The sequence below is a fragment of the Salvelinus sp. IW2-2015 genome, unplaced genomic scaffold (genome assembly GCF_002910315.2).
Source record: "Salvelinus sp. IW2-2015 unplaced genomic scaffold, ASM291031v2 Un_scaffold2191, whole genome shotgun sequence".
Lineage (NCBI taxonomy): Eukaryota > Metazoa > Chordata > Actinopteri > Salmoniformes > Salmonidae > Salvelinus > Salvelinus sp. IW2-2015.
The window spans coordinates 204,038-214,422 of record NW_019943521.1 but is presented as its reverse complement, the minus strand read 5'-3'; the positions used below and the strand labels follow the sequence as shown (position 1 = coordinate 214,422).

At 43.7% G+C, this 10,385-nt stretch overlaps 1 protein-coding gene across 1 annotated transcript; it reads right to left on the bottom strand.

Annotated features, from left to right (window-relative positions):
- Positions 1-4,247: 4,247 nt before the first annotated feature.
- On the bottom strand, positions 4,248-9,823 carry LOC111961862 (prostaglandin E synthase). Its single transcript, XM_023984460.3, has 3 exons — positions 9,501-9,823; positions 9,274-9,356; positions 4,248-6,467 (listed from the first exon to the last, which is right to left on the bottom strand). Exons 1-3 carry the CDS (start codon positions 9,606-9,608, stop codon positions 6,218-6,220), a joined length of 441 nt encoding a protein of 146 aa, XP_023840228.1. The 5' UTR covers positions 9,609-9,823; the 3' UTR covers positions 4,248-6,217.
- Positions 9,824-10,385: the final 562 nt, after the last annotated feature.

Below are 10,385 nucleotides of genomic sequence, written 5' to 3'. Positions count from 1 at the left end.
TTTATGATGTGGTGATGATTTAGACATTCTGTTGTGCAAAAATGCATGACTGGCATGATGATAATTTTATGGGCATTCCCCTTTGAATAAACAAAAGTTACATTATATCATCATAAAACCTTTGACACAGATGATAAAGTCATCCATACAAAACATGTATATTTCTTTAGAGTACCTTACAGTGGGGGTGTTGGCAATTGTCTAGTACAGTGAGAGTATATAAGTGTGTTGACATGAATGAGACAGAAAGAGGGCAAAGTGCAAGAATGCATGTAAACATGAGTGTCCATAAGTTACAGCTCAGGCACCTATCCACGTGTGAATGTGAGGGTGTGTTCGAATGAGTGCAAGAGAATGAGTCTACAGCCCATTCATGTGTGTTGGTTAGCAGCAAGCATGCATTAAAGCGCACTCCCTTTCCTGTCTCTATGTGCCCCTCTCAAGCCCCGAGGCCCCTTCCTGTGGACAGTGTCCAGCCCCAGAGCCTTACATAACTACAGAGGAATGCTGCAACTTAGCCCTGCCTGGAGCTCTGGACCATCAGACACTGAGAGAGGAGCCAGCAAATAATAATAGTAATAATAATCTATTGCATTTGTAAAGCGCTTTTCGTTATAAAAGAATAATCTCAAAGTGCATACAGTAAAATATAAACTAGAAAAAATGGTTTTATTATTTACATATACACTCAGTGGCCAGTTTATTAGATAAACCCATTTAGTACCTGATCGGACCCCCCTTTGCCTCTAGAACTGTTTGTGGCCCGCCTGTTAGCTTGCACGGTTCTTGTCATTCTCCTTTGACTCTCATCAACAAGCTGTTTTCGCCCACAGGACTGCCGCTGACTGGATTTTTGTATTTGTCGCATATAAATAATATATATATATATATATATATAATAATATATATATAATTATATTATATATATATATTTAATATATATAAGTAGAACATTATAAATATATACATACATAGCTAACAGGTTTCAGGTAAGACCCAAATGCAGACTGTGTTGAAGTAACAATGTTTATTACAGCAACAGGGGCAGGCAAACAGCAGGTCAAGGGAGGCAGGGGTCGATAATCCAGAGTAGTGGGGAAAAGGTACAGGACGGCAGGCAGGCTCAGGGTCAGGTCAGGCAGAGTTGGTAATCCAGAGTAGTGGGGTAAAGGTACAGGACGGCAGGCAGGCTCAGGGTCAGGTTCAGGCAGAGGTTGGTAATCCAGACTAGTGGGGTAAAGGTACAGGATGGCAGCAGGCTCAGGGTCAGGTCAGGCAGAGGTTGGTAATCCAGAGTAGTGGGGTAAAGGTACAGGACGTCAGCCAGGCTCAGGGTCAGGTCAGCAGAGGTTTGTAATCCAGACTAGTGGGGTAAAGTACAGGCGACATCAGGCAGGCTCAGGGTCAGGTCAGGCAGAGGTTTGGTAATCCAGACTAGTGGGGTAAAGGTACAGGACATCAGGCAGGCTCAGGGACAGGTCAGGCAGAGGTTGGTAATCCAGAGTAGTGGGGTTAAAGGTACAGGACACCAGGCAAGCTCAGGGTCAGGTCAGGCGAGGTTGGTAATCCAGACTAGTGGGTAAAGGTACAGGCATCAGGCAGGCTCAGGGTCAGGTCAGGCAGAGGTTGGTAATCCAGAGTAGTGGGGTAAAGGTACAGGACGTCAGGCAGGCTCAGGGTCAGGGCAGGCAGAAAGTGTCAAAACCAGGAAAAACAGGAACAATCAATAGACAGGAACAGAGGCAAAAACGCTTGTAGGCTTGACAAAACAAAACGAACTGGCAACAGACAAACAGAGAATACAGAATACCTGGGGAATGGGGAAAATGGGTGACACCTGGAGGGGGGTAGAGACAAGCACAAGGACAGGTGAAACATCAGTGTGTGACAGTACAAAGGGCAGGAGACAAAGGGCAGTAAGACATGGTTTTAACTCTAGACACAGAAAAGGTAGGACAAATATAGAGGGTATACGAACAGCAGAGGGGCTAATGATCTTGGTGCGGGGGAAAAGGGTCTTGGCTTCCGGGGGTGTAGCTGCGGCACCATAGCAGAGTGCCAGCGCCTCAGGCTTGACCTTCTTGGATACCGGTCGGTGCTGCAGAAGCAAAGTGGCCCGGGCCTTACGGAACCCCTCCCGGAGGTCCTGGTACTCTGCAGGGCTGGCGGAGAGGTCCGGGGCAAGGTATTGGGATTCTCAAGCCCTCAGAAAGACATCCTGGGGCAGGCAGAGCTGACTTCAGGCAATGAGTGTGGCAGGATGGGCTCCAGCCCATGATGGCACCGGTAGCCCAGTCAATGGAGGGATTGTATCGCTGGAGCCAAGAGAATCCCAATACCACGGGAACCTGTGGAGATTCAACTAGCAGGAATTGGATCGTCTCGCTGTGGTTCCCTGACACTCGTAGGTTGATGGGGGTGGTATGGTGGGTGACCCGGGCCTAGAGAGCCCCCAAAACATACATGAGAGCATCAGCTGTTCCGGACGACTGCATGATCACCCGATGTGAGTAAGACCAACATGTTTCAAGCAGACCACCGTAGTCCCTGTGCCCAAGAACACTAAAGTAACCTGCCTAAATGACTACCAACCCGTAGCACTCACGTCTGTAGCCATGAAGTGTTTTGAAAGGCTGGTCATGGCTCCTATCAACACCATTATCCCGGAAACCCTCGACCCACTCCAATTTGCATACCGCCCCAACAGATCCATGGATGATGCAATCTCTATTGTTCTCAACCCTGCCCTTTCCCACCTGGACAAAAGGAACAACAATGTGAGAACGCTATTCATTGACTACATCTCAGTGTTCAACACCATAGTGCCCTCAAATCTCATCACGAAGGTAAGGACCCTGGGACTAAACAACTCCCTCTGCAACTGGATCCTGGACTTCCTGACGGGCCAACCCCAGGTGGTAAGGGTAGGTAACAACACATCCGCCACGCTGATCCTCAACACGGGGCCCCTCAGGGGTGCGTGCTCCCCTCATGTACTCCCTGTGCACTCATGACTGCATGGCCAGGCAAGACTCCAACACCATCATCAAGTTTGCCAATGACACAACAGTGGTAGGCCTGATCACCAACAACGATGAGACAGCCTATAGGGAGGAGGTCAGAGGGCCAGGACTAGAATCTCTCCCTCAACGTGATCAAGACAAAGGAGATGATTGTGGACTACAGGAAAAGGAGGACAGAGCACGCCCCCATTCTCATCGACGGGGCTGTAGTGGAACAGGTTGAGAGCTTCAAGTTCCTTGGTGTCCACATCACCAACAAATTATCATGGTCCAAACACACAAAGACAGTCGTGAGGAGGACACAACAACGCCTATTCCCCCTCAGGAGACAGAAATGATTCGGCATGGGTCCTCAGATCGTCAAAAGGTTCTACAGCTGCACCATCAAGAGCATCCTGACTGGTTGCATCACTGCCTGGTATGGCAACTGCGTACGGCCCAGTACATCACCGGGGCCAAGCTTCCTGCCATCCAGGACCTCTATACCAATTGTCTAAGACTCCAGCCACCCTAGTCGTAGATTATTCTCTCTGATACCGCACGGCAAACGTTAACGGAGCGCCAAGTCTACTGTAGGTCCAAAAGGCTTCTTATCAGCTTCTACCCCCAAGCCATAAGACTCCTGAACAGCTAATCAAAGGGCTACCCAGACCCCTCTTTTACACTGCTGCTACTCTCTGTTTATTATCTATGTATAGTCACTTTAACTCTACCTACATGTACATATTACCTCAATTACCTCGACTAACCGGTGCCCCCGCACATTGACTCTGTACCGGTACCCCCTGTATATAGCCTTGCTATTGTTATTTTACTGCTGCTGTTTAATTATTTGTTACTTTTATTTTCTATTTTTTTACTTATCTATTTTTTACTTAACACTTATTTTTCTTAACACTTCTTAAAGCATTGTTGGTTAAGGGCTTGTAAAGTAAGCATTTCACTGTAAGGTCCAACCTGTTGTATTCGGCGCATGTGACAAATAAAATGAGATTTTATTTGAAATTTATGAATTAAAAATCTGAGAACGGTAAACAATCATTTCTGATGAAAAAAAGACAACTGTAAAAGATGTGTGGATATAGTGTTTTGGTACTAAACTCTTTATATCTAAGCATCAACATCAGCTTGAGACCAGCTTGAGACCTCTATTATTCCTTAGACAAACATTGAATGTCATTTCCCCAATGAAAACCCAATAAAAGAACAAGGCAAGACAAAAAGTGAATTCATTAAAGAACTCGCTTTACTGTCTCATGGCACTCCATACACATCCATTTGTACATTCAACAAGATGCCCATTCTTTTCAATGCACATTCAATAACGGAGTAAACAATAAAGTAATACAGTAATTTGGAACTGTAACTAGGAAATGCAGTAACTTGGAACTATGAAGCAGTAACTTGGAACTGTGAAACAGTAACTTGGAAAGGTGTGGCAGTAGCTTCCCACTAGGCATGCGCTGCTTGAATCAACATTGTTTCCATATAATTTTAATGAAATTACATTGAACCAATGTGGAATAGACATTGAATTGACTTCTGTGCCCAGTGGGTATTTGGTATTTTATTAGGATCCCCATTGGCTATTGCAAAAACAGCAGCTACTCTTCCTGGGGTCAACACAAAACATGAAACATGACATAATACAGAACATTAATAGACAAGAACAGCTCATCAGTCAGTTGTGTCAGTGCAGTACATGTTGAGTGACCTTCTCTATAAGCATGCTGAAAGTCTGTAGTTAATTTATTTACAGTGAAATAGCATTGTACTAGGTCAAACACAAAGACTTTGGAACTGTGTTGCAGTAACTTGGAACTATGAAGCAGTAACTTGGAACTATGAAGCAGTAACTTGGAACTGTGTTGCAGTAACTTGGAACTATGAAGCAGTAACTTGGAACTGTGTTGCAGTAACTTGGGAATGTGTTGCAGTAACTTGGAAATGGGTTGCAGTAACTTGGAACTGTGTTGCAGTAACTTGGGAATGTGTTGCAGTAACTTGGAAATGGGTTGCAGTACGAAAATTTTGAAATTTTCGGAACTGTGTTGCAGTAACTTGGGAATGTGTTGCAGTAACTTGGAAATGGGTTGCAGTAACTTGGGAATGTGTTGCAGTAACTTGGAACTGTGAAGCAAAGAAACACAGAGGTGGAGGATAAAATAGATGTTATGATTATGGACAATTCAGCAGTCATAGCTCCTATCTAGGTCCAGGACCAGACCAGGAAAAACTATGGGCTGTAGTCAAATCCTGTGATCAGGAAAAACTCTTGGCCTCATCGGTAGCCCATCGACAGGTGTGGTAGACCTGATGTCTCTGTGTCATCATCCCCCATCTTGTGATGCCATGGTGGCCAATGCTAGATAAACGAACACAGTGAACCACCACACTGGAAACGTTCCTTAGAATGGCACATGCTCTTCAGTTCAACCTCTAAGACTGGATCAAGCTGGTTTCAGCTGAAAGGTCATTATATCCCAGACATGTCCTACTAAAATAGCTCTGTGGAATAAAATAGGTGCAGTGAAATGTATTGTTTTACAGGGTCAGCCATTGTAGTACAGCACCCCTGGAGCCAATCAGGGTTAAGTATAATTAAGCAATAAGGCCCGAGGGGGTGTGGTATTGGGCCAATATACCACAAACACCTGAGGTGCCTTATTTCTATTAGAAACTGGTTACCGACGTAATTAGAGTAGTAAAAATAACACAGCTGTCACCCAATCAGCATTCAGAGCTCAAACCACCCAGTTTATAACAAGAAATAGAGAATGAAAAAGACAGAAACAAGCAACAACTTGTGTATACACAAACAACATGACAACACAATGAACTGGTTAAAAGGTTCAATGTTTACTAATTAAAACCTTAATCTTCAGAGAGTAGAGTCCCCTGTACTATCAAGAGGGAGGCAATTGACTTCAACATTGCATAGCAAACATACAGTACTGCAGGGGGAGGTGCTTGCTAGAGCACAACAATGACTTCATTTCAGAGTACACACTTTCAGAGTACATACTGTCTTACAGTCGAGAGACACAAACTGCTATGGTAGCATTGATGGCGATATAGTCTTGAGGATTTCCATTGTATGAAAAGCATCTCTTGCAGTATCCTCTACCGCTGATCTCACAGACTGAGATAGGTCACAGATTGAAGCGGTCACAGATAGATCCAGAACACCACAACTACCACGAGGAGGCCACCGCCGCGAGGACCTGCACGGCCATGGACACGCAGGGCACTTGGGCGACGACATAGGCCAGGGAGCGTGTGGGCGCCCGCAGGACACACAGGTAGGCCACTGTATGAAGCACGCGGAACAGGAAGAAGACCAGGAAGTGAGCGCGGGCCACAGCAAGCGACGGGCCAATCAGGGAGTACACAGCCCCCAGGAACAGGAAAGGGAAGATATTCTCCATGTCGTTACGGTGAGCCCTGAAACACAAGAAGAGAGAATATTACATTTCATGTTTTAGATGTATATATATTTTTTTACATTAATTGATTGGATATAGTCATATTTATTATCATGGATGTATGGATTTTACATGAATAACTAAGCTGTTCACACTGACTCAACAAGTTGACAAGAATGACTTGAATACACACAACAGCTCCCCACGCTCACACATCTGTTTTGAATCAGAAGGTCATTCCTGGAGCTTACGGTATCGTCGTCTGACTCAGCCGTCTGCCACTGACCCAAGCAGTGCACAAACCCACTTCCGCTGTGATTACTCCACACACATGCAACTTTCTCCATTAGCCAACATAAGGGAGGGGTTTAGCCTACTGCGTAACAGAAGGAAATGCCTTCATGGCCAAAGGGAGTACAAACACACAGCTTTGCTGAGCGTGGAAACCCTCCATTACAAGTCTGTGCGTAGATGCTTATTCGGGTTTCTTTCTTTAAGTGAATCACTTCCTCTCTTCTGACTATCACTTAAGAGAAAATTCCTCTCATGGATTCCAGTCTCTGTCTCTAAATAGACCTATAGAATGTCGCAATGTATGCATGGGCTTTACCAGCAGCTGTCTTGAGTCAGTCGTAAAACCCAAACCATGGATTATCAATCATCCTTAAAAAGGCCAAAACAGTTGTAGTGACTCAATAGTATGAATTTTCTTCAGAAGCCATTTAGACATTCCAATGAAATCAGATGTGCTGAGAAAAAGGAAGAGGATGGCTGTATGTAATCTCTGAGAAGTGCAGCATGTTATTCATCTTGCTTTGTTGAATTCAAGTACCACTCCAACCAATCAACATCAAGACATGGAAAACTCCCATGGTGTAATCTAAATAGAATAGACCCTTGAGTGTTTGATTATTTTGGCAGAGTTGTTAGGAGTTTAAGATTGATAGGAGTACAGACTGAGACAAGAGAGGAAAAGGTGAAGCGAGGGTTTACTCCGCCCAAAATCTGTCCACGTTAAACAGATCAATATTTATACTAAGCTATATGGAATGTTTTTAAGAAGGTCATACCAAGGATCATTTAGCTATTTGATTTTGAATTTTAAGACCCAATCAAAAAAATATTTAAAAAGATAATTTGATGCAAAAAAAATTGGGCCTTACTGCTATTAGCCCATACAAACGCATTGAATAACAGATTCACTACATGGAACAACAGACACTCCCCCAAAAATATCAAAAGGAAGTTTGTTCTGAAGTGTCTGTCCTATATCTGAGAGATATAATAAAGATCAGGAAAGATTTATTTTATGTATTTAACTCCATATTCTTGCCATTAAACAGTCTCCATAAATAATGCCATTAATTTGGGGGACCTTCAGACGAGTTGTGAGGGCTGTGGATGTTGCTCAGAGTCACATTAGTGTGTATGTAGCCCAAACGGTTCGGACGCTACAGACAGAAGTTTGCAGATCGGCTGTACCGACTTCAGACGAGTCTCCTGAGACTTGTGGAGGTCGTAGAGCAAAACGGAGAACATCATTGAGAGTCTCATCTTTCCATAGAGGGGTCATAATAGTTTGTAAGCAAAACCGTTCGGACACTACAGATGATTTTGTGAGAAGACTGATTTTCGGAATGTCTCATGGTCTGACACGCAGCGCTCTACCTCTGTTACCTTTCACCACAGATGTGGAAATTATATCTCTAGCTTAAACTGACGAATTGTTATGAGCATTTTTTGATGATGCTAATTATATTTCAGTGGGGGCATGGAGATCAGGGGGACTTAATGCTGTTCTTGGAGAATCTTAATTGGACCTAATTGATACCAGTCACAGAGCATTCCATTGTATTGCGCATCAGTGCATGAATGCCTGCTCAGCTCATCACATTTTACATCATCAAAGAGTCAGGTCAGAAAGGGCCTCATGTGAGGGGAGAAAAGAGGGGAAAGTTTTCAGTGTTCACTAGAAAGATAGTTTTTTTCTGCTGTCGTGGATCATTTCCTGTCTAGTTAAAACAACACAGACACTGAACCATATCCCAGCCCCAGGATGGATAACAAACGTCTGTGAAATAAAAATGAAAGAGCCACAAATGATCTCTAAAGAGTTCAACCAGCTCCAGGTAAAATTCTCCATTTACATGTTTGGTTGTCACATGGAATGTGGGGTTCGTGGTCACTATCAACATTGCCACTGCCAGTATACAATAAATCCCACGCTCTTTGTGATGGTGCTATAAAGAGCTCCCTTCGTTGCCTCTCTCTCACACACAAACAGCACACACACACATATTTACTCAAAATGTCAAGGCATTCAAATGCTGAATTTTGTTAGGAATATAGTTTGATTAAAGAAAAGCTATTGCTTAATTTCCTGTTACAAGTGGAATACCTTACTTGCAAACACTGTGACAACCAACCTCATACTGTGTGTGACAACCAACCACATACTGTGTGTGACATCCAACCCAGGATGGAGCTGGTTGTCACAAGTGGACAGAGTGTGTTTGATGGCTTATAACTCCATGTTGGAATAAGACATGAGGATAAAAAGAGTCCCCACAAGTATTGAAAGTGACTGGTGCTGAGAATTACTGCATTGTCGGAACTAGAAGCACAAGCATTACGCTACACTCGCATTAACATCTGCTAACCATGTGTATGTGACAAATACAATTTGATTTGATTTGAATTACACCAAAAAAGTGTGACAACCAACCCGGTCTCCACTACTGTTGAACATTATATTGCTACCACCAATGTCAATAGGCTAGGGCTAGGCTACAATACAATCTGAGAACAGTAATCGCCCTTCTCACCTTCGGCACCGTTCTACGTCCGGATCCTCTCTGTAGTACTGGACGCCGCCGTGTCTCTGCGCATCCTCTGGGTTAGCGAAAGCCTTCCCAGGAGAGAGAGATAATTCACAAATACCCTGACCAACGTTTATACAGCGCCATACTTTACTTTTGTAACTAAGATGTATTCAAACCATAGATCAAATACCGAACTAGCCTAATAAACTGTTAACTGCGAAGTATCTTACCTTTTTACGAAGCCTGACTTGTCCAGTGATGATTGCTATGATGTACATCTTGATGACCAGGAGAACACTATAGAAAACAAAACAGGAAAAAGCCTCGTTCTCCAACATGATTGTTTGGTATGATCTTCCAATTCCCAGGTGAAGTACTGCTGTGTTATCGACGTCTGCGGTTGGAGAGTTGCTCGTGCTCACACGGAGCCTAACTGGAAAGTATGGAGCGGGATGTAGCCCCAGGACTCAACACTTTCACTGACGCACATTTTGGAGGGGCTGGTCTGGTGCCTCTCTCTCGCTCTCTCGTTCTCGCTCCCTTTAGCCACGTTTATACACCTTGTGGGTTTTGTGATCTGATCAATGTGGTCCAATCACTATCTGATCAATGTTTGTAACATCTACACATTCTATTAAAATGTGTATTTTACCTGCCCACCGTCTCCACATTGCAATATGTTTGACTGATATTATAAAACAATGATATGAATTCATTTATTTTAAGACAATTACTGATGCCATAAGTCAATGCTATTACCTGTCAGTGATTATTTAGGCCTGCATTATGATTTTTTTTTTTTAATGGTTTGACCATCCAGATCTGTTTACACATGATTGATATCCAGATATTAATGGGTCCCTAACTACCTCCGAGGTGGTCAAGTGGATCATGCGTCTTTTAATTGTCGACACCTGTCTAAAAATGTGGGCATCAAGATCAGGACAAAGGACGCATGTCAGTATCAACTATACATATTTTTACTGAAGTACTTTACACCACTGCTCCTAACCATGCGTTACATCAGGATCAAACACACACGCTTTGGTTTGCGGAGACCGCAGGATGTTTGAACAGGGCTTTTCGCATGGAATTTTCTGAATGCTTGCGTTCAG